General features: G+C 37.3%; 1 protein-coding gene across 3 annotated transcripts in view; it reads left to right on the top strand.

The window, feature by feature from the left end:
• Positions 1-9,298, top strand: part of slc24a4b (solute carrier family 24 member 4b) — a 63,341-nt gene extending 54,043 nt beyond the window's left edge. The window contains exons 14-17 of one of the 3 annotated variants that reach the window (XM_057822805.1): positions 1,351-1,465; positions 2,935-3,047; positions 3,161-3,226; positions 6,216-9,298. In XM_057822805.1, coding sequence (XP_057678788.1) covers positions 1,351-1,465; positions 2,935-3,047; positions 3,161-3,226; positions 6,216-6,365 — 444 coding nt within the window. In that variant the 3' untranslated portion in view covers positions 6,366-9,298. The remainder of the gene's footprint in view (positions 1-1,350; positions 1,466-2,934; positions 3,048-3,160; positions 3,227-6,215) is intronic. The other 2 variants (XM_057822804.1, XM_057822806.1) reach the window with 2 other exon arrangements.
• The last annotated feature ends 16,874 nt before the right edge of the window (positions 9,299-26,172 follow it).

Here is a 26,172-nt window from a genome sequence, read left to right on the forward strand (position 1 = left end):
TTACCTCAATTAGTTGATGACTTGAAATAACAATAATACATTGAGCATTATCTTTGTAAATGTCAAATATTTGAGGCTGCTGTTGTACTGTAGTGAATATTATTTTACTTTGCCAAAGGTTATAATTGCGTTACGTCTACGCATAGAATTCATAATATATTGACGGGGCGCGGGACCAATAAATATGGGGCGAGGCCGTCAAAGTTGAAAGAGTGGGATCACAAAGAGCTTTGTTCGTTGAATTTTTTTGTGAATAAATGCTTAAATCCCTGAATTCTTTATAGATATTGACGTAAAAGTCTTGATTATTGATTAAAAGCAACAACAAAAAAAAGTGTAGTTAGCCTTTATTTTACATATGTCGAAGTACAATGCTAGTCGGTAAAAGTTCGTGTGAATAAATGCTTAAATCCCTGAATTCTCTAAAGATATGGACGTAAAACAGTCTCGATTCTTGGTTAAAAGCAAAGAAAACGTGCAGTTAGCATTTATTTTACGAAAATATGTCGAAGTACAATGCTAGTCTGTTAGTGAATGTAGCCAGCGGCCGCCTTATGTAAACAGAGATTTTCCGGTGAAAATTCTTGTGGATATATGCTCAAATTCTTTATAGGTATGGACATAAAAAAGGTGAAAATTCTTGTGGATATATGCTCAAATTCTTTATAGGTATGGACATAAAGTTTTGATTCTTGGTTAAAAGCAAAAAAACCTTGAAGGTAGCATTTATTTTATGGAAATATTGACAACTAATGATGTCAGTGCAGTAGCGGCTAATTTCTCCCATTGATATATATATATATTTTTTTTTAAACATTTCAAAATGTATGCATGGCACGAAAAATGTAATTGTTGCCTTGAATCCTCAAACAAATCACTCCTGAGACGATCCTTCCTGTTTGTATGCGGTACAGCTTTTGTAATTTTTCAACAGAAATCCGGCGTTAGATCGCTGCGTGCGTGTATGTGAATGGCTCCTCTTGATGTGAGTGGCCCCCTACATGAATGCGAGGCTCAGTGCCTGACCGATCTGACCCGTCAATTCCATTATTAAGTCTATGGTCTATGCCATTAAATTTTTTATGTCAATTGTATGTTAATGCAAAAAAAGTACACGCTATATTTCCTTATTTCACTTAATGCTAGCAGTATCATTAAAAAAATTTCTAAGAGTGCACTATTCTGAGAACTCTCACCAGAAGTTTTTTTTTTTGTTTAATTACAGCTCTTGTATATGCTTGATTGATTTCTATAATTAAGCATGTTTCATAGCCTGAAAAAAAATTTTTTTTAACGTAACTGGTGTATTTTCTTCCTAGAATAGCTTCTGAAAGTCTTGACCTCTTGCAGGTGACTATAATTGGCTACACTTTGGGAATCCCGGACGTCATCATGGGTATCACCTTCCTGGCAGCAGGCACCAGCGTCCCCGACTGCATCGCTAGTCTCATTGTGGCTCGCCAAGGTCATCCCGTCCCTCTACTTGTTTGGACAATATTAGTCAAACATTGCAATGAAAAAATTGTATTGGAATAGAATACAATAGAATAGAACTTTGTCATTTTCAGCAAGAACATTGCCAACAACAAAATTTGATTTGGCACTCCAGTATAAAAATATGTATTAAGTTAATATAAAATAAATAGGAAAATCTACTCTAGGGCTATAAGTGAGTAATTATAACTTGCTTGGACTGAAATACTGTATGTGCAACAAAGGAATAGTGCAATACGGTCCTGAAGATATATATATATATATGTATATATATACTGTATGTGTGTATATATACACACATAGCTATATATACTGGCACGGGTACTCTGGTTTTTCCCACATCCCAAAAACATACATGGTAGGCTGGTATTCTTCACTCAGAATACCCTTTCACTCTTTTACAGACGATCGCGGTGGGAATCAACGTCTTAATTGAATCTCTAAAACTGACTAGACCATAAATGCGCAATAATGTTGAGGTCTGGGGATTTGCCGGCCATACGAGATGCTCAGCTTCATTAGAATGTTCGTTATGCCATTCTTTAACAATTACCGTAATTTTCGTACTATAAGCCGCTACTTTTTCCCCTCATTTTGAATCCTCCGTCGTATAGTCTAGTGCGGCTTATTAGTTAATTTATTTGGGTTAATAAGTAAGTCTTTATTTGACAGCGGCATCCTACGACCGCCACAATTATGACATGACACTGTCATGGACATTAATGAATGTTAATAAAGTGTCACTTGAAAAATGTTGTCACTAAATCCATTTATGTCAAGCTCGGATCTTTCGTATCTATTCAAAAGTGAGATAATTTGCCAGATGACACAAAATAACATCTGTCATAATCATTCATTAAGGCTTATGGCAGTGTCATGTCATAATTATGATTACCATATGTCAAATAAAGTGTTTCCAAATACCATAACTAGCAATTAATGAAACAACTGGGACAGTAACTGAAGAAATAATTGGGACAGAACATGACTTTTGATTGTTATTTACATCTGTAGCGCTGCAATGCATGCTGGGAGGCATGTGCAGTGATGGCCAAATGAAGCTTCTTAGCCAATGAAGAGTTGTAGCCAATTGGTTCCAAGTTTCATGCTGTTTCATTTGGTCTTATGACAGTCTTACGATGCAGCTGTCAAATAAAATGTTACCGGATAATGTTTTAGTGAAAATATCTCATTATACAGTGAGGAAAGCTCCGGCTTATACTGAAGTGCGACTTATCGATGAAATATTGCCGTTTTCGTGTCAAATTTGGTGGGTGGCCAAAATGTTTCCATTATTTTGTCCAACCCCTGTATTTACTGTGCATACATACACATACTGTGGATGGGAATATGTTTGAGACAGGCTTTTTGACTTCCAGTTGTTGTGATGGTTCTGATCGCATGGCTAACCTCTTCTGGTCCACACTGTGTTTATTTCAGGTTTGGGAGACATGGCTGTGTCCAACACTATTGGAAGTAATGTGTTTGACATTCTAGTGGGACTTGGCGTCCCCTGGGCGCTCCAAACCATGTGTGTGGACTACGGATCAGAGGTGATGCTTGCTTTTTACTTTTATTTATTCTGTTCAGTACCCCATAGGTGACTTCTGTTATTATTCATTTACACGATTTCACTCAAGTGACCTGATCGTTATGTATGTTACAGGTGATGATTAACAGTCGAGGACTTGTGTATTCAGTGGTACTTTTGCTGGGATCTGTGGCCCTTACTGTGAGTTTAGTTTAATTCACTCTAAACCAACACCATAGCACGTTGAATGTGTTCACAGGGGTGACTAATAAGGATGCATGGAATGTAGCTGATTTATTTTAAAAGTTCATCAAGTGGTCTTTGCTGTATGGAACAGTTTTTTTGCCTTTGTTTTCCACTCTGTGAAATACAAATAACATAGAACTAAATTGAATTAACAATGGAAAATATTGGAAAACAATTATTTTTAAAAGGATGAGAGAATGCACATCATTCTGACTCTTCATTGGTGAACAATTACCGTATTTATCGCACTTGAGTATGAGTCGCACCAGTCCAAAAATGTGCAATGAAGTGGAAAAAAAAACATAAGTCACACCGGAGTATAAGTCGCATTTTTGGGGTAAATTTATTTGATAAAATCCAATACATAGAAGATATGTCATCTTGAAAGGTAATTTAAAATAAAAATACAATAGAGAACAACATGCTGAATAAGTGTACAGTATGATAATTTTACATGATGCATGAACAACAAATGCGAACGTGCCGGTCTTAATAGCTATGTTAACGTAACATAGCTATTAAGAGGTTTTCAGATAACTATAAAATAAAAACCATGCTAACAAGTTTACCAAAACATCAGTGTCACTCCAAAACATCAAAATAACACGTGAAATGATGTAATAATGTGTTAATAATTTCACACATAAGTCGCTACTGAGTATAAGTCGCACCCCCGGCCAAACTATGGGGAGAAAAAAAAGAACAAAACAAACAAACTGCGACTTATAGTCCGAAAAATACGGTAATCATCGTTCAAATACAACTGACAGAATGGCTTTTTAAAAATTATGCCCACTCCAGTAGTATTTTCTCTTGAACTTCACCTTTTGGTGTTTTGGTGCGTTTAGTACACTTTATTGGTTTAGTAAATATTTCTTGAATAGTACCAGTATTAGAACATAAACATCGCATACTACCTTGAATGGTTACATTGATATGTTTCAGTGCTAATTAAATATACAGGGTGTCCATAAAGTCTCTTTACCATTTCAAAAATTTGTTAAAAATGCAATTGATTAGATATTTTATTCAGATTTTTTCTATTGTATTCAGCGTTTATTGAAGTTTTTTTTTTTTTTTTTTTTTAATTTTCTACCTCTTTTAATACACTTCTACCTGGGCACAATTAGTTGCATGAAGCACATCAAGACGGTACACGAGTTCTTGCCATGTTCGCTGTAGCATAGCCTCATCATTTGTGGCAATGGCATCAGTAATCCTTCGCTTAAGGTCAGTAATCTCCCTTATCTTTGTTGGATACACGGTATCTTTAACATAGCCCCATAGAAAGAAGTCCACGGGAGTGATACTGTATCTGGTGAAAGTGGCAGCCAAGGTATTGGCCCATCCCTTCCAATCCATCGGTCTGGAAATGTTTGATTGAGGAACCCACGAATATGCAGCCCCCAATGTGGTGGTGCACCATCGTGCTGTAAAATGACGGTTGGTTGAAGGTCATTCAGTTGTGGTCCACATATTCAGTTAAAGGTCAAGGTAAACATTTGCAGAAATGGATGTCTCGATGAAGAAAAACACAGAAATGCAGTGTAATAAAAAACTTTAATAAACACTGAATACAATAGAACAAATTTGAATAAAATATCTAAGGCGGAAAACACAGTCAAGACTGAAAAAGCAGTTTCTGCTCTTGCACCCCTCTTTAAAATAAACTGCTGTATTTTAAGCCAAAAAAACTGTTGATAGAATATGTCTATATGCTGCCATAGCAGATTCATGGCGCACTAAGCTTCCGAACTATTTTTAATTTGTCAGTTTTACCCTGAAAACCCCCGTTTACAGACGTCGCGCAACCGCTTTTGTTTCAACCCAGCCATAAAAAGTAATTATATTATTAAAAACGTCTGTCATTTTTAGCTTAGAATCATTCATTGATGTCTAAATTTTAGTTAAAAAAAGCCACTTTGAAAAATTATTCACTCGCATATTTTAAACTTGTAAACGAATTACGTCACAATGAAAAAAAGTGGCGTCTGTAAAAAAGTCACGGATATCTACCTCATAACTATCGCTTAATTGTATTTTTTTTGTTACTGTCGCATTTTCCACGATATGTTAGATGATAAATAATCGATCCAAACAAAAAAAAAATTGAAAAACAACATTTAAAATGGTAACTATATGAAAAAGAAAATCTCAACCACTCCTTGTTGTCTGCGATTTCTGCATCGCGACCCTTGTTATTTCACCATGTTTCACCCATAAAATGGAAAAAAAAAAAAATCCGGCTGTGGCCATTCACAGCTGTGTCTTGACACTCGGTGATACATGCTACATGGAGTTTTTGGATCGAAACAAGGTAAGTACGCGATAATATCTTGTTAAAATCATGGTGTCTTTAATTCTGCTCTCGCGTGCTCTCACCTCCAATTAGGGTTTTGCGGTTAAAAAAAAATTTTTTTTTTTAAATTGCCTTCCTGTTCAAAATTTTTGCTCCCCCAGAAAATTGAGATTTTAAGCTTTCCAATGATGTATCACACATGCATTTCGGACAATTTTGAAAGTTGGCCAAATTTAGGGTCTCAGAGCGGAACTTCAAGTCACCTGAGTGTTTTCCGCCCTAATCAACTGCATTTAAAAAAAAAAAAAAAAAAAAAAAAAATTGAAATGGTAAAGAGACTTTATGGACACCCTGTACAATAGATGTTCTGGCTGGTGTACATATGAAGCAGTGGTGTTACCATGGCAATGACAGAGGCATGATTCTCATCAAAAGCCAGTTTGCCATCAAAATAATTTTAAAGTCACGTTATTACATCGCGGTCACTTTAACAAAGTGTAATTGAAATATATTTGACACTTCAGACAACAAACGATAATTGCATAGTATAAATCTTTCCATGAGCTCTTTATTTATTTATTTTTATTTTTTTAAGATGTGATCTATAGAGCTGTTGCTGTCATGTCTGTTTTGCATCCTAAACAGGTCCTGGGCATTCACCTGAACAAATGGCGTCTGGACCTGAAGCTGGGCATATATGTTCTCGTCCTGTATGCAGTTTTCCTCTGCTTTTCGGTCATGATCGAATACAATGTCTTCACCTTTGTAAACCTGCCCATGTGCTTTGAGGACTAACACTTGCCATGCAGCAGCAGGACACCAAAAAACAAGCCCAAAAGTATCCCCCACTTCTCTTCCTTCCATAATACTGGAGTTGGACCTCCTTCTTTTATTTAGTCCCAAGTCTGTCCACGAGATGGCACACTTGAGTCGTTCTGCCTCTTGTCCCTGCTCACTCAGTGCCAGTCCTTGATGCGTTTTTGGAGCACTGCTGTCCACCTTTTTACTGTGTCCATCCTTTAGCATGCCTAGGCTGGGGATAAAAAAAAATGTACCAATGTCCCTTCTCCATTATTGCCATGTTGTCACTTTATTGACAGAATCCATGCAAGGTTTACCAAGAACTCCAGGACCCAAAGAGACAAGCACACTTTTTTTTTTAATTTTTCAAATGCCGTTCCTTAGAGGAGGGCCTTGTCCTTGGCAGCTCCCCTTCTCCAACCTCCACCAGGAACTCAAAACTCTGTCCTTCAAAAACCGTCTGCAAACTTTTCGCACCTAAGTCGACTTAAAACATTTTTTTCAGGTCTGTTTGGAAAGCGTCAGTCCAAACTGGCAAACTTTTGAGGTGTTATGCATATGCAGCACTGCACAACGTTGAACTGTTGTATACACAATTTTCTTTTTGCATTTATTTGTTTTCAAAAATCTTTTGTGAATTATGGAGGAAGACTTTGTTGCAACTATCTTTCACCCTAAGCAACTTTGTATGTGAGACTGCTGCTTGTGCAGGATGGAGATGTTGAACAGCCGCCGCAGGGCGTCGTGTTCAATCAGCCACAACTCGTTGCTCTCCTCGATGCACAACTTCAGAAGAACCATCTCCGGATCTGTCTGATGGATTTTTATTTTTTTTGCCGTCAATATTTGGAACAAAGGAACCAGATGGATTGCTCCTTGTCGTCTATCTGCTTGACCGCCCCCCTGGCCAATAAGGGGGTGCCAATTACAGCCACCAGTGATCAGGGACAGCTCTTTTGGAGGGGGCTATCGCGTTGATGTGTGAGTTGTATGTAGATACTGCACTTTAACAACCATCGTCTCTTTCTGAATCAACTAGTGCTTCCTTTGGGGCGTATGTGTGATGCGGGTGTGCATGTGTGCCCTCACTCTGGGTCCACAAACTGGAGCCGATGGAATACAATGAGCACACCCACCTCTTGTCTGCAGTGCATGCTGGGATGTTAAATGCAGTTCCCCCCGTGTACAGGCATCTCTATGGCAACTGCCTGGTCCAGTTTTACACAAAAAAAAAGAGAACAAAGTCAAATCGGCAGCTACACAGCAATTTGTTGCAAAATTGCGAGCTATGAGCCGAGCTACAGAGAATTATGACAAATGGTGAGGTGGGTAATATTTCTGTGCCACACATGGCGGCAGGCACGTGTATATGCAATCTCAATGTCATGACTTGTGCGTGCGTGCGTGACATGAGGCCCCTGCCAGGTCGCTATGATGTTGTCTGTCTAGTACTAAATGTGTGAGCTCACAGGTGTGCGTTTTTTGTTTCTTTCGTTCTGATTGCTGTTGAACTGAGCCAAAGGATGGACAATACGGTCCCCTTTATAACAAAGGGGCAGACGCAACGTGAGGAATCTTTTTGTTTTTGTTTGGACTATGTCACTTTAAGAGGACCTGGATGAGAGCACTTAGGGACAAACAAAGTTGGACCCCCCCTAGATGCTCCTCCATTTGTATGCTGGATGGAGGTGACCACAAAGGGCCCATCTGTAGATACACCTTATTGTCTGGAAGCAGCACTGTACTCGTTTTGAGTCCAAAGGTGCATTTTTGTGTCATTTTCTTTCGTTCTTAAAGGCTGCTCTGTGCAGTCCTATCTTGGTTGCCAGGTTGGAGTTTTGTCCTCCTTGTTAAGCTTGCATTTGTTAGCAAGTCTTTCATTTTTCTGGAGGAAGAAGAGGGAAAAGTAACAACGTTTTTGATGCAGTCCTGTGTTCCAAACTATAGCACGTGCCGTGCAAAGTTGGTTAAAACACAGCCAGACTTGTGTATTTCTTTAATTGAATGCGACCTAATGCACTGTGAGCTCAATGTGATGTGGGAGTTGTTGTCACCAATAACTAATGATTAACAAAAAATATTTAATGTAAAGTTAGTTACCAACAAAATAAGTAAAAAAAAAAAAAATACTGTATAACTTATATGAATGTATTGTCTTGCTATACTGGACATATCCAACCAATGCATTTTACTGTAAAGCAATAATGTGAAGAAAAAAAAATAAATAAAATGGCAACATTGTTCCTGTACAGTTGTTTCCCAAGTTTTTGCTTCACTAGTGAAATCCAAACCATTTGTCAGTTCTATATTAAGAATCTGTCCCTATCTTAACTGAAAAACAACTTGGACTATACTATTCAGTCTGTCCTTATTTCAGGGAGAGTTGTTACTGCAGAATAATGATACTCAACTATGCTAACATTGAACTTTCCACCAAAGAGGCTTGTCATCAGGTCCCTTCCTGATTCAAGGATGATGATGCGTTTTAATTTCAAGCATGCACAAAGAAACAAATACAGTATAATTCAAAAATAATTATTTGCACCCGAAAAGGAGTGGTAAGATTTATTTATTTTTTAAATCCCACCCAGATCACATTGTCCAGCATCCTTATTTCGTGGGATACTCCTGTCCACACAATGAAAGAAAAGAAAAAGAAAACAAAAGCAACTAATCTAATAGACAACCAACTAGTTGGCTCATTAACATTAACATTAACATTTTTATTACATGCACCAATTTACAAGAACAGCAACACACATTGTCGGCAAATGTCATTATACTGTGACCAAACCATATTTTTTATACAACAATTTTTGGATATTTTGACAAAGCTTTAAGTGATTGTCTAAATTGTTCGAGTTTCACTCCACATACACACATAAAGGTTTGAGAGTTGTTCGAAATCTGCGTAACATAAAATTTCCAGAGCCTCACAGACTATGCATACTCACAAACAGTGGTGTTACCAGGATGCCAGGTGTGGGTGGGCATTAGTCTTACCTGGGGGGGGCAAAAAACAAAAAAACAGCCCTACAATGCTCAAGTAGGTCGAAATCCAGCGTAGGGCTACTGAACCTTAAAACATGTTTTGTTTTCTCCCTGAGATAACTGTTGTTTGTATTTGGTCCAAACAAAAGTTGATTTGATTTTATTAGAACACATCCATAAATGAACAGTATGGACATGCAGGTGACAAGTTTTTTTTTTTTTAGGTAACCTATTGTGGTTCCTCGGTTTTATTATTATTATAGTTATTCTTTGTTCCGCAGCCCCTTTGAGCTCAATTTGACCCTCTTAGAATGCTTCAAAATGCACCAAAATTGGCAGACAGGTCAAGACAGGTGCAATCTTTGATACCGTGTAAAGACAAATTCCAAATACACTATGTAGCGCCCCTTAGCAGTCATTCTTTGTCCCGCCAACACTTTGAGCCCTACTTTGACCCCCTCAGAATGCTTTAAAACTCACCAAACTCAACAGCCAGGTGAACACTGGTGAAAACTTTGATAAAATAAATAAATAAATAAATAAATACATAAATAAAATATGCATAAATGTGTGTAGCGCCCTCTAGAAACAAAACCAACATTTCCTTTTTTTTTTTTACGGTGAAAGAGGAGGTAACAGCGCAAGGGTTAAAACTTAGAACACATCAGTACTATATGAATAGGATACTATTCGCGATGCCTAGACTGCCGTTAGTACTACATCCAGTTTTCTTTGGGTGGGCAGAGCGTGTCCATGGGTAGACACTGCCCGCCCCGCCCCCCCGGTAACGCCCCTGCTCACAAACCCTAAATAGGTTTTGTATATTACATTGTAGTAATTTGATATGCTCTAAATAACATTAGAGATGTATGATAGTTAACAAGATCTTTGATTTTTAGTAGTTTTGAGTGAGTTTTGAGTCATGGGTGTGATCAAGAAATTCCACCTAATCCCTACCGCTCGTTTCTCCTATATGACTAATGAATTGATGGTAGATTTATCACCGTTTTCCCCACACTTTAATACAATATGTGAAATGTTGGCGCACCAGGGAACAGAAAAAGTGCAGCGTGCACTACCATCAAGGTATGATTTCGCTTTATTAGTCTTTTGGAGAATTTGGTTTTGATGCGTCTGATGTGGGCTTTCCATGATCATTTACTATGTAATAACTCCTTAAAAAAAAAAAAAAAAAAGCATTCACAATACTGATTGGGACCGCATCTATCTTTATCTGTAATTCAGAGTTATATTTAAGGTTACCCTCGTGAGGATAAGCGGCGCGGAAAATGAATGAATGAAATTAAGGTTACTAAACATAATTACTTTTGTCCTATTTAAGTGAAAATGTATTAATATCCATCCACTTTAATTCCTTGTTTACAGTAGTTATCAGGTCATTTTGGTTTTAATATTTATTTGAAGGTGCCTTTCTGGCACTTGAGGTCACGGTACAATCATTTAAAAAAAACAGATAAAGACTAAAAATAAGTATAGAAAGTTCAAGACAATAAAAATATTAATGCATGAAAATAATTAGCAGAACAATAAAACGCAAAGAAATTGGGGATTATTATGGATATGAGAGTCTGAACAGGTGAGTTTTGAGTTTGGAATGAAAAAGGGGGAGTGAGTCTGTGTTCCTGAGGTCGGGTGGTAGTGAATTCCAAAGTGGTGCTGAGGCGAATGGGGGGGACAGACAAGCGTATGGAGGTTGAGAACCTAAGGGCAGTTGTAGTATGGAGGAGGTTGGACAGGTAGGGAGGGGCAAGGTTGTGGATGGCCTTGAATGTGAAGAGAACTTTGAACTGGATACGGAAGTGGACCAGGAGCCAATGGGGCTGGCGGAGAACTAGAGTAATGTGGTGGATGAATGAATTACGGGTCACAATATGAGCAGCTGAATTCTGGAACACTTGCAGTTTGTGGAGAGTTTTTTAGGGAGGCCAAAGAGGAGGGAGTTGCAGTAATCCAGGCGGGAAGTGACGAGACTATGAACCAGGATGGCAGCAGAATGGGGGGTGAGGGAGGGGCGGAGGCGGTTGATGGTACGTAGGTGGAAGTGGCCAATCCGGGTAATAATATCGATGTGTGAATGAAAAGAGTGCACTGTCCAGGATGACACCCAGGCTCTTAACTTGTGGGGAGGGTGAAACTGGAGTTGTCGATGGTGAGGGGACGGCTATGGTATTTGGATATGGTGGATTTGGAGCCGATGAGGAGCACCTCGGTTTTACTGCTGTTGAGTTTGAGGAAATTTTTGCTGGGCCAGTTTTTTATTTCGGTGATACAGTATACTGTATAGTAGTTTTCACTACTATAGAATGCTTGTGTCATCAGCAAAAAGTATACGTTTAAAAAACTGAGATACATATTATACTAGTATATAAATATTGAATAATTTTGGTCCCAAAACAGACCCCTGAGGGACTCCATGAGACTAGGATATTCTGATGACCATTTCCCCATTTTTACATATTGTACCCTTCCTGTTAGGTAACTTCTCAGTCACTCCAAAGCGGCCCCCCCAGTTACCATACAGATGTGGTTTGTTGAGTAAAATTGGGTGATCAATTGTGTCAAAAGCTTTCTTTGGATTGATAAAAATTCCAACTGCATTTTTTTTTTTCATCCAATGCATTTGTGTTTTCTTCTATTGCAAATGCTAGAGGATGACCAAACCTTACCAATTTTACTTGTTGGGTGAGGAGAATGCTCCCTTACCACTCAAAAAGCATTCATTTTTTAATGTATTTATCCATGTTAGTGATCAAATATCTCCTTTTACAAGGGAGACCTGGCCTGCACTTTAGCAGCAGTCATAATAAAAACAGCAAAACAAAAGATGACATTAACAACAATAACTTGTTGATGTAGAACACTTGCACACAGACCACTTAAACTAAGGATTTAACCAGAACTTATTCAATGTAACAAGCGCTTGAAGAATAAATTCGGATGGTAATTTATTCCAAGCGTCAGGTGAGTGGATTTTAATTTGATTAGTTTTAGTATTTTTTATACTTCATTTCATCTAGTATTTGTCAAATGCAATATTTAAAAATTATAAAATACAACTCAAAATCTTAAAGAATATATTGTGATTGACTTGTCAATTTGAGATGTGCGAATGCGTCCGGGGATAACATGAAAACGACGGGGTTAGTATCTTTAAAGGTTGTTTTTGAAGGCATAATAGTTTTTATTTGTTATTAAAAAATGTATCAATTCTAATTTCTCGTTTTCATTGACGATATTGTTGATATACTAATACCGTCATTGATGCAAGTCTATGACAATGTTATAAAAACCTAAACCCTAATCCATTTCCTGCCATCGTGTAGGTTTCGCCATAACCACCAGGTGGCAATGTTGATGCATATTTAGCTTTCCTTACCCCAATGACTAAAACTGACACTGCATTATAGTGAGTTTAGAAAGTCACACAGTAAGGGGGGGAGCTAAACCGTGATTTGGATGTTTATTTTTTTAATGTGAGGTTAAAAACATTTTTTATTAATGAGAATGTGTGTATGCTTTAAGCAAGAGACAGCTCTCCGGCGGGCTACCACGGATGCCATACAAGGTGCAGCCTCCTAATGAGCTTCCAGTTAGGAGGCTAGGGCACTGAACAGCACTCTAACGAGCAGCCAGCACCTCTCCTGTGAAAACGTACACACACTGACCCTTCATGTACACAGCACTGTCATTCCACTTGGAAAACTTGTTAATCTCCCCCTTGACATTTTATTCTCGTTTTGGGAGACTGTGCTTGTTGGTACTTTTTGCTGAGCTGAACAGTGATGGATGTTGAGCAAACTGGGTTGGTGGTTCCGCTTCGCAGCATTTCCTGTGTTATATCTCAGAAAAATGCTCAAGTCAGTACTTTTATTTTTTTTTTACTTGACCAATTACCCCCACCCACAGAGCTGGAATCGACAACAAATCTCCTGTGCAGCAATGAAAAATAGAACTAGATTTTCACACATTTCATATAAGATTGACAAATTATTGTGATTGAACCGGGACAATTTTTATGGGTTTACTTAGGGACGTCACTAGGTTTAAGAATGGGGGGAGCTTAGCCCCCAGGAGTTACACAGGATGTAAGTGGACGTAGCGTACAAACACAAAACTTCACAAACAGCTAACACTGATCTTTTATATACTGGTCCTTCTAAAAAAAATAAAAAATAGCATATTGTGATAAAGTTCATTATTTTCTGTAATGTACCGATAAACCTTACTTTCATATATTTTAGATTCATTACACACAACTGAAGTAGTTAAAGCCTTTTATTTTAATATTGATGATTTTGGCAAAAAAGTAATGAAAAAACAAAAATCCCCATCTCAAAAAATTAGCATATTTCATCCGACCAATACAAAAGACGTTTTTTTTAAATACAAAAAAAGTCAACCTTCAATTATATCAGCTATGCACTCAATACTTGGTCGGGAATCCTTTTGCAGAAATGACTGCTTCAATGTGGCGTGGCATGGAGGCAATCAGCCTGTGGCACTGCTGAGGTGTTATGGAGGCCCAGTATGCTTCGATAGCGGCCTTAAGCTCATCCACAGTGTTGGTTGGGTCTGGTGTCTCTGAACTTCACAATATCATATATATGTGTGTGTATGTATATATATTAGGGCTGTCAAACGATAACATTTTTTAATCGAGTTAATTACAGCTTAAAAATTAATCGCAGTTAATCACAATTCAAACCATCTATAAAATATGCCATATTTTTCTGTAAATTATATATATATACTGTAAAATAATTTGTTGGAATGGAAAGATAAGACACAAGATGGATATATACATTCAACATACGGTACATAAGGACTGTGGTGGGCATTTCACTCTACTGTCATTTAAATCAGTCTATGCTGTCCTCAATTCGAAGCGTCTACTTTTTCCAAAGCTAGACAGCTAGTGACTGACGCCTTAATAATCAGACTTCTTCCTTTTTCATCTGATTTACTAATAAAATGGCTTCAAACCACTGTCCTCTTTAGACCGTGGTGAAACTACAAAAAAAAAGTACCCAAGCATTGCATTAGCAACAACGTTAGCTTAGCACGCTATACAGGTTCACTAAACATAAACAAAAAGCGTCTCATACAAAAAATATAACATTTTGCTTACTAACATAATATGTACATTCTTTACAACAACCATACATACGGACAAATCTTGTCCAAGGATCATATAAGCACATTACAACTTAGGCGTCAGCCCGAGATGACGTGCAGCCATATTGAACTGGCAAGAAAGCAATAAACCATGTCGCAAAGCGACCACAAGAGTTCGCTGTTATACAGCACAAAAAACCTTGCTGTAAAACTTACCAAAAGGCAGAATACTGTCTGAGCGGGACATGTGCGTTAATTGCGTCAAATATTTTAACGTGATTAATTAAAAAAATGAATTACCGCGCGTTAACGCAATAATTTAGACAGCCCTAATATATATATATGTGTATGTATGTATGTATGTATGTATTAGGGCTGTCAAAGGACTAAAATTTTTAATCAAGTTAATCACAGCTTAAAAATTATTAATCGCAATTTAAACCATCTCTAAAATATGACAATTTTCTCTAAATTATTATTGGAATGGAAAGATGACACAAGATGGACATAAACATTCAACATACTATACATAAGTACTGTATTTGTTATAACAATAAATCCACAAGATGGCATTAACATTATTAACATTCTTTCTGTTAAAGGGATCCAAGGATAGAAAGACTTGTAGTTCTTAAAAGATACATTTGAGTACAAGTGAGAGTAATTTTATATTAAAACCCCTCTTAATGTTTTCGTTTTAATAAAATAGTAAAAGTAAAATTAGTAAAATTTTCAATCAAAAAATAAACTAATAGCTCGCCATTGTTGACGTCGCCGAGCGGGACTTCACATGGGCTCTTCTACTTGTCTTCCACAGTGTCTTTAACTACGTAAAGTAGTGATTGAAATACACCACAAGGTGTCAATGGCGAGTTTTAAATTAATTAGAGCTCTAGCCAAGGCAAAGTTTAAGTTTTAAGTGTATTTTGCATCGCTATTTTGATTGGGAATGCCAGTTCTCTTTGCATTGAGTGCTTTTCTTTTTGTGAACATTTTTTTGAGAGATAGGAATATTATTTTTGTTGTGCTCTCACTAAATGATACTGTAGCAACTTAACTGTTCTGCCCAAATGCATGATGGGAAGTTGGGTAACCATGACTTTCAGTAGTGGCCGCAAATGGTACACGGTATGTTCTGCATTGTGTTCAATTAAGCGTGATAAGAAAAAGATTGTCCCCTGTCAATCTTCACCACATCGTTCGCCACAATACTTATAATTGTTGTGAAAGAGTTGCCAAAGCTTAAGCCAATAAAAGGTGCGGTCCAAAGAACGCCTGTGTCCGCTCGCATTTCTCCTTTTTTCCTTTTCGCTCTAAATGTGCTAAAACGGCGTCATTGTAAACTGTTTGAGGCAACGCATGAACGCGGTCATTCCGTGCATGCATTAATTGCGTCAAATATTTTAACTAGGGCTGTCAAACGATTAAAAATTTCAATCGAGTTAATTACAGCTTAAAAATAAATTGTAATTAATCGCAATTCATCACAATTCAAACCATCAATAAAATATGCCATATTTTTCTGTAAATTATTGTTGGAATGGAAAGAAAAGACACAAGATGGATATATACATTCAACATATGGTACATAGGGACTGTATTTGTTTATTATGACAATAAATCAACAAGATGGCATTAACATTATTAACATTCTGTTAAAGCGATCCATGAATAGAAAGACTTGTAGTTCTTAAAAGATAAATGTTAGTACAAGTTATAGAAATGTTATATTAAAACCCCTCTTAATGTTTTCGTTTTAATAAAATTTGTAAAAATTTCTATCAAAAAATAAACTAGTAGCCCGCCATTGTTGTAGCCCGCTCATGGGTGCTGAAGCCTATAAAATCAGTCGCACCCAAGCGCCAGCAGAAGGCGGCAAAACTCCATAAAACACAACATGTGGGCATTTCACGCTACTGTCATTTAAATCTGTCTGAGTGGGGCATGTGCGTTAATTGCGTCAAATATTTTAATGTGATTAATTAAATTAATTACCGCCCGTTAACGCGATAATTTTGACAGCCCTAATTTTAACGTAATTTTAAAAAATTACAGCCCGTTAACACAATAAATTTGACAGCACTAATATATACTATATACAGTATACTAGTACTGTATATACACACATTTAATCATGGAGGCTAATGCTATGACTTTCACATCACAGTAATTGTTTCTTCCCAAATATTTGTAAATCACACACATTTTGGGCACATATGTAACAAAAATGGCTGTAATTTCAAACCCTGGAAAACACTGCTAATTACTTTAAGTAATATCTGGGTCATGTTAATTTGCCTTACACATGCACACATACATATTAAAAAATTACTGATAACACATACATACATACACTAAGCTACAGGCCAAACATTTGGACACACCTCATTCAGTGCAACACAAATGAAGGTCCCAACCCCAAAGATAAAGCAATAAATTCCAATAATTAACCCTAAAAAGGAAAACCTGTGAAGTTAAAACCATTTTAGGTGACTCCTTCTTGAAGCTCAAGAGAATGGCAAGAGTGTGCAAAAAAGTAATCCGTAAGCAAAAGTTGACTACTTTGAATATACTCATACTGTTTTTATTCATTTTACCTTTTTTTTTTGGTAAGTACATAATCCCACACGTGTTCATTCATAGTTTTATTACCTTCAATGAGAATTTACAAGGTAAATAACCGTGAGAATAAAGAAAACTCACAAATGAGAAGGTGTGTCCAAACGTTTGGCCTGTACTGTATAATATGTGTGTGTGGGGTGGTGTATGTATGCAATATATAATCATTATCTTGGCTTTCTCCACTCTAATCGTTACTCTCCTACTCACATTTTAAGTAAAGGTCTCTCCCCTGTCCCCCTCTTTGCTCCTCTGCTCTGACTGCTGCAGGTCAATAAAGAGGATGGAGTGATTATTATTATTAGTGTATTATGACTATCCACAGATGATGATCATACATGAATAAGCTCTGCTCCTGTACTCATCTGCGTAAAGTGAGAAACAGCTGATGCTCCAGAAGGAAGTCACCCCAAAGATAGTGGTAACAAGAGAGCACACTTAACTCTAATAGGACCTTCACAATGCATTTCAGACAAACTAGCGAGTGGCAGCTAAAAAGCAGTGTTATTTTAGAGATGGGATGCAAGTTTTGACCGCGTAACGACAAAGGTGAAAAATGCTCAGAGATTGACTGTGGAAAAATAAAAAGGTAGGACTGACTGCTAGCTAGCTCACAGGGAAAATGCGGACTGGATTTTCAGAGATGTGGGAATGGATTAGATAGCGACTCACTGAAGGGGCTCTCTTTATAATTTAAGGTAATAAAGAAATGATTATTGATTTAAACTAATATTCTGGCAACTTCATTGTGAATATGTCAGCATTTTTTTTTTTTTAATATAAAATTATTAGGGCTGTCAAACGATTAAAATTTTTAATCGAGTTAATTACAGCTTAAAAATTAATCGTAATTAATCACAATTAATCGCAATTCAAACCATCTCTAAAATATGCCATATTTTTCTGTAAATTATTGTTGGAATGGAAAGATAAGACACGACGGATATATACATACAATGTACTGTAGTTGTTTATTGTAACAATAAATCCACAAATGGCATTAACATTCTTTCTGTTAAAGTTATCCACGGACAGAAAGACTTGTAGTTCTTAAACGATAAATGTTATAGTTACAAGTTATAGTAATTTTATATTAAAACCCCTCTTCATGTTTTCGTTTTAATAAAATTTGTAAAATTTTCAATCAAAAGTAGGGCTAAATAATAAGAATAAAAATAATAATAAAAATAGTGACCAAAGTCTTAAGTTTTACGTGTATTTTGCATAGCTATTTTGATATGGAATGCCAGTTCATTTTGCATTGTTGTTTAACTGTGTGTCGAATAGGGCCTCGTTACTATAGACTGAAGTGCTTTTCTTTTTGTGAACATGATTTTTTTTGGGAGAGATAGGAATATTATTTTTGTTGTGCTTTCACTAAACGATACTTACAGTATCTGTACATATCTTACCCAAAATACAACAAGAGACACCTGATTGCCACTAAAAGAAAACTTACCGAAATATGTGCGGAGCACAAATAGCAATTTGCATTGCATTGTGAATACAGCATAAACGTCTCACAACTACTAATTCTCCCACGTTTAGAAGAAATAACATGAGTATGGAAAGGCGCTGCCCCCAAGCGGCCGGTGGCATTCTCTTCACTCTTAATGTCCATAAACGGCCTCATTGTAATCTGAGGCAATATGCGAGATGGTCATTCACCCAAGCACCAGCAGAGGGCGGCAAAACTCCATAACAACAATTGAGCGTTTCAGTGTACTGTCATTTAAATCTGTCTGAGCGGGACATCTGCGTTAATTGCGTCAAATATTTTAACGTGATTCATTAAAAAAACTTAACACCCGTTAACGCGATAATTTTGACAGCCCTAAAAATTATATAAGCGGGCTTAATATTTTAGGGAGGCTAATGCCCCCCTAAAACACCCCTAGTGACATCACTGGGTTTACCGAAAACCTTTTCTGTTTGCAACAGTAAAAAAATGCAAAAACACTGCTTAAAAAAAACAAAAACAAAAAAAAGTCCAATTGCGACTGAAATCACGTGATTTATTAAGAGTGGCTATGTGATTGGGTGAGGTGGGACCAAATTCGTGAAGATGGTAAGTTAAGGGTTAACCACTAATCTTGTAAATGTCCAAAACTTGACAACAGCAAAGTATTAGTACTTCTCTCTTAACCTTATTTTGGCAAATTAGCTTGCAGCTATTTTAATTGCTCACACTCATTAAAAAGATCAGCATAGTTAATTTTCCAACTTTAAGGGTTTTTAAGATGCCTTTACAGTACTTTATTTGCAAATATATTAAGCGCTCAATAAATATTGCTTGATTGGTCACAAGTCACAGGGATTTTTTTTTTTTTTTTTGTGTGAGCCCCAATGTGCTCCAAATCATATTTGGTAGTATTGTGTGTAACAATTTGCTAATTTAGAACAGCTCACTTATAGTTTTAAAAATGCATGTAATTTAAGGTTTATAGATGGGCAGACACACCAGACTTTACTACAGAATTTATATACAAGCCATTAATTTTTTTTTAATATCGTATTATGTTATCTCTAAGATGCTTAATTTCAACATGAAATGATGTGCACCAAGATTTAATCAGTGCTTACTGTTTTTGGCAGAACGATGCATTGTCTCGCAATGGCTGATTAACTTGTACGCTGTGTACTGTACACCAAGGCGGCTTGAAGCAATAATGCTGACACATGAGAGGCTGCAAGGGCGGGGAAGAAACTGCCCCGCTTCAATTACAATTAGTTTGGAACTTGGGCTGTTTCACAATTACGAGTGAGCACAAAACTTTCCCCAGTGAAGTAAGTCGGCAGTTGACCGCTAACGTGTAATGTATTTAGGAACAAGTAGCTGTCCATTTTCTACATCTGAGTATCTTGGGACGACCAATGGTTCATCTCCTTTTGCTTAATTATTTATCCTGACATTGCATTAAAGCAATTGAGTAAATTGTGCAATTAGCCAAATAGCTTCTATATACGTTTATTTAGTACAAATTAGGTGTAAGTAATCCTCTACTACGCAGACAAAGTGATCATCACTGTTAATGTTGCTGCATTTTTAGTGTTTTATCGTAGCTATTAAGGATGTTTATGACCAAACTAAATGAGTTTGTTCTTGTCCAATTTATACTGTTGTATCCATTTTGTATGTCTAGGTCTGTCATTAAGAGCAGTGATTCCCAAGCACATTGCTGCAGCTATCATATCAAGTTTGATGGGCGGAAAATAGCCAGTCTGACTAAATTGCTCAGGTAATGTTTTACCATGTTTGTTGGTAATCAGTACCATGTTCAGTGACAGGCCGAATTCAAATGTTTTTTTTCATGAGATATTGGGAAGTGCAATTATCCTGTCCACCACCCTGTACAAACGATGAAATTGAAGACCGTTAAAGAGGTCCACATTTCAGAATGGAAAAAGTACTTGCGCGTACATTTTGAATACCATTATTAAAAAATTGTGATGGTAGCTTTGCTTTTAACTCCTTGGGGTCACGTCCTGATTTCAGGTCACCTCCTGTTGATTTGAGGTCATTTCAGGGTCACTTTCTTTTGATATGGGGACATTATATGGTCACTTCCTGCCGATATTTTGACGTACATGACCGTCAATGGCATCGACTTGCATATGCGTCAATGGAATCCAAGTAAATTGGCACCAATGGAATTGACGTACATGTCTGTCAATGGCATGGACGTACATGGACCTTTAATGGCTTTGACTAATTTGGGCACCAGTTGAATGTCAACAGCCTATAACGATGGGTGGTTGTGATTTTTGACCAAAAATTTTCTCCCATTGAAAATGAAGGGGAATTTTTGGCCATTATAAATGAATGAAATGTACATGGCAATGGTATCCCATTAGAAACAAATTGGAAAGTTTTTTTTTTTTTTCTAGCAAGTTTTGGGGGAACCATAGGTTTTTGGCAAATTCTGTATACAACTTTTTTGCCCCTTCCTCAGATTTTTGATGTATATTTTTTTGTGAACTGGATAAAATTTGTAGGACTAGATACATTTTGAAATGTATTTTTAAAAAAACCTGCGTTTTGGCACGAACGGTAATTTGGGGGGAGGGGTCAGTCATTTGAAAGATTCCCTGCGTCGCACGAGGATTCCGATCATTTCGATATTTGAACAGTGTCGATGGGGAAAATGTTTGGGTTGTGCGTCGCGCCGAAGAAACTCCATTTAAAAAAACATAGATGGTTGCTTTTGCATTACATGCAAAGCTACCATCAAATATGCATTAAATCTCAGAATTCATTCACCTAGTCGGGCACTGATTATTATTATTTTTTAATTATCTTTATTATTATTTGCCAACATCTGACAAATTTTGTTTGTGCTCATGCAGAAAGGTGGGTATAGTAGCCAAAAATTTTACTCAGGTAATGTTATTTCAAAATATTACTCAAGTAAAAGTGGTCATCCAAAAAATGTACCAGTGAAAAGAATACAGCTAATGAGTAACATTGTAACTGCTTTTTTTTTTTTTTTTTTTTTAAATAATAAAATAATTTAAAATATTTTTTCTCTCAGCACAAACTCTATATGAACTGTTGTTATGATTATACGGTAAAATAACCCATTGCATAACTGCATTAAGCTAAAGAAATACAAAAAAAAAAAGTCATAGGAAAAACTGAAATGAAGCATTATTCGTCCAGAGAGCATGAGTGCCCTGTAGTGGAGGAAATAGTTCTTAGTTTGAATAGTGAATAGTTAGAAAAGTATTACTTTGACTTGACACCATACTGTGGTATCTTGTTAGATTTTTTTTTTTTTTTTCTGTTTGAGATGTACTTTGAGAGATACAGTGGGGCAAATAAGAATTTAGTCAACCACCAATTGTGCAATTGTTCTCCAACTTGAAAATATTAGAGAGGCCTGTAATTGTCAACATGGGTAAACCTCAACCATGAGAGACAGAATGTGGAAAAAAAAAAACAGAAAATCACATTGTTTGATTTTTTTTTTTTAAAGAATTTATTTCCAAAATAGAGTGGAAAATAAGTATTTGGTCACCTACAAGCAAGATTTCTGGCTATCAAAGAGTTCTAACTTCTAACGAGGTCTAACGAGGCTCCACTCGTTACCTGTATTAATGGCACCTGTCTATACCTGTCGGTACAAAAGACACCTGTCCACCATCTCAGTCAGTCACACTCCAAACTCCACTATGGCCAAAACCAAAGAGCTATCGAAGGACACCAGGGACAAAATTGGATCTTTTGTTTTGTCTGCACTGCCAGACGTGTCCCCCTGCTGAAGCAAGTACACGTTCAGGCCCGTCTACGGTTCGCTAGAGAGCATTTGGATGATCCAGAACAGGACTGGGAGAATGTTTTATGATCAGATGAAACTAAAATAGAACTTTTTGGTAGAAACACAGGTTCTCGTGGTTGGAGGAGAAAGAATACTGAATTGCGTCCGAAGAACACCATACCCACTGTGAAGCATGGGGGTGGAAACATCATGCTTTGGGGCTGTTTTTCTGCAAAGGGACCAGGACGACTGATCTGTGTAAAGGAAAGAATGAATGGGGCCATGTATCAAGAGATTTTGAGTGAAAATCTCCTTCCATCAGCAAGGGCATTCAAGATGAGACGTGACTGGGTCTTTCAGCATGACAATGATCCCAAACACACAGTCAGGGCAATAAACGAGTGGCTTAGTAAGAAGCATTTCAAGGTCCTGGAGTGGCCTAGCCAGTCTCCAGATCTCAACCCCATAGAAAATCTGTGGAGGGAGTTGAAAATCCGTGTTGCCCAACGACAGCCCCAAAACATCACTGCTCTAGAGGAGGTCTGCATGGAGGAATGGGCCAAAATACCAGCAACAGTGTGTGAAAAGCTTGTGAAGAGTTACAGAAAACGTTTGGGCTCTGTTATTCCCAACAAAAGGTACATAACAAAGTATTGAGATGAACTTTTGGTATTGACCGAATACTTATTTTCCACCATGATTTGCAAATAAATTCTTTAAAAATCAAACAATGTGATTTTCTTTTTTCTTTTTTTTTTTTTTTATCCCACATTGTCTCTCATGGTTGAGGTTTACCCATGTTGACAATTACAGGCCTCTCTAATATTATCAAGTGGGAGAACTTGCACAATTAGTGGTTGACTAAATACTTATTTGCCCCACTGTACATAAAACAATCCAAAATATACAAGTCTCGTCTGAATTGGAATTCTTCATACATGCTCACAAGCTTACATGCTCATTCTGTGATAGAGCAGCATCACATTTAGATTCCAATCAAGCTCCGGGTCACAGTCTACTCTCCTGCTGGCTTACTTTAGCTCAACAATTTCATTCAAGTCACAAATGTTTCTGGTTTTAGAAGCGGCCCCTTTGAACTCAATCACTTTGGTTCACACCACCTCCACAAAGGAAGGTTGCTTTGCATTGCCCTAGCGTGTGTTTAGTCTTAATGGGCCCCTCGTTCTATTACATGTATTTCCTCACCTTGATTGATATCTACTGCCGAGAGGTGTAGACTCTTTTCGTTTGATGTTTGGTCTACTACACTGTTTTTCCAACCCAATTGTCTTGAAAAACATACAGTACTTTCAGTTGAAGTCACTCGGCGGTTCAAAATAGGTGTTACATGTAGTCGGATAATGATGTGTTTGCAAAGCCGTATGTTGGCCATTACCCGGGTAATTTTGCACACTGTTGGGGAAAAAAAAACATGGTTTACTGTCAGAATGACACTTCTGTTGCCTATTAGTGTGACAGTATAATCCATGTTAGACAACCTTGTACACAGCATATCATGCGTCTTCACTTATTTTGCAAAGTTCCCAATGTAATTAGTAAATTATTTTATTACATGCATACTCTCCAAACTTGCTTATGTATGTACTTACTGTAATTTAAATTGAGAGTGCATCTTAACACATGACAGACTAAAGACTTAGTTTCCCTCAGAGGTGCAATTAGTTTATTAGTTTGTGCAGCTTCCAAGTCTGTGAAACACTATAGCTGGCATGTACACCAACATAATCAAAGAAGATAAAATGGGCACACACATAGAGCTGTGTTTCAATACAATAAGTCTATTTTTCTTCGCTTTCAGTCTCCGCGAAGCCCATTGGGAACTGCTTGGCTCTCTTACAATCAAGTTGCCAGTCTTATCGCTGCACCACCTGCTTTTCTACAAAGGCAGTTTTCATAATATTAAGGGAGGAAGCTTGAGTACCCAAAGATGCGTCATTCATAAATGTGCAATAGAATCCTTGATTGCAATATGATTAAATAAAACTTCATTGAAAGTGAATCAGTGGGACACCAATAAAAACAAGTGACCCACACATTGCAGGACATTAGTCATACTAATGACACAATAAAAGAAGTCGAGGCAGATTGAGTCATAATTCATCATATTTAGCCAATTAGAAAATGGAAATAGAACATTTTTGCCAGTTGTGCCTCAGTTTTTTTGCAGGAAGATGGTAATGAATTTTGTCCTCTCCTTTGGAAAATAAATGATTTGTGACTACAACTATTTGGACCCCAGCATCTTACTGTTGGACAAACCCCAAAAGCCGTTAATTGCCGTCAAGAAACTGCAGTCATCAATGAACTTGCAGTTACACTGCTGGCCAAAATTATTGGCACCCCTGTCAGATAAGGCTCAATTTCTCCCTGAACATGATTGCAATTACAAATGCTTTGGTAGTAATATCTTCATTTATTTTGCTTGCAATAAAAAAATAAATAAATAAAAAAAAAAAAAACGCAAAAGAGAATTAAAAAAAAATTAAATCGTTATCATTTTACACAAAACTCAAAAAATGGGCTGCACAAAAGTATTGGCACCCTCAGCCGAATACTTGGTAGCACAACCTTTAGACAAAATAAGTGTGAATAACTGCTTCCGGTGTCCATCAATGAGATTCTTACAATGCTCTGCTGGAATTTTAGACCATTCTTCTTTGGCTAACTGCTACAGGTCTCTGAGATTTGAAGGGTGCCTTCTCAAAACTGCCATTTTCAGATCTCTCCACAGGTGTTCTATGGGATTCAGTTCAGGACTCATTGCTGGGCACTTTAGAAGTCTCCAGTGCTTTCTATGAAGTGTGTTTTGGGTCATTGTCCTGCTGGAAGACCCATAACCTCTGAGGGAGACCCAGCTTTCTCACACTGGGCCTTACACTGTGCTGCAAAATTTGTTGGTAGTCTTCAGGTTTCATGATGCCATGCACACAGTCAAGCAGTCCAGTGCCAGAGGTAGCAAAGCAACCCCAAAACATAAGGGAACATCCACCATGTTTGACTGTGGGGACCGTGTTATTTTCTTTGAAGGCCTCGTTCTTTTTTTTTTTTTAATTATTATTATTATTTTTTAAAGTAAACACTATGTTGATGCGTTTTACCAAAAAGAGAACATTCTTCCAAAATGTTTTTGGGTGTCTCAGGTAAGTTTTGGCAAACTCCAGCCTGGCTTTTTTTAAGTCTCTGGGTCAGAAGTGAGGCCTTCCTGGGTATCTTACCATTGGCAAACTCCAGCCTGGCTTTTTTAAAGTCTCTGGGTCAGAAGTGAGGCCTTCCTGGGTATCTTACCATTGAGTCCCTTTTCATTCAGACGCCGACGGATAGTAAGGGTTGACACTGTTGTACCATTGGACTGTAGGACAGCTTGTACTTGTTTGGATGTTAGTCGAGGTTCTTTATCCACCATCCGCACAATCATTCGTTGAAATCTCTTGTCAATTTTTCTTTTCCGTCCACATCTAGGGAGGTTAGCCACAGTGCTATGGGCTTTAAACTTATTGATGACACTGCGCACGGTAGACACAGGAACATTCAGGTCTTTGGAGATGGACTTGTAGCCTTGAGATTGCCCATGCTTCCTCAAAACTTTGCTTCTCAAGTCCTCAGACAGTTGTTTGGTCGTCTTTCTTTTCTCCATGCTCATTGTGGTACACACAAGGACAAAGGACAGAGGTTGAGTCAACTTTAATCCATTTTAACTCGCTGCAAATGTGATTTAGTTATTGCCACTACCTGTTATGTGCCACAGCTATGTAACAGGTGCTGTTAATCCCACAAAT

Source organism: Corythoichthys intestinalis, chromosome 19 (genome assembly GCF_030265065.1).
Source record: "Corythoichthys intestinalis isolate RoL2023-P3 chromosome 19, ASM3026506v1, whole genome shotgun sequence".
Classification (NCBI taxonomy): domain Eukaryota; kingdom Metazoa; phylum Chordata; class Actinopteri; order Syngnathiformes; family Syngnathidae; genus Corythoichthys; species Corythoichthys intestinalis.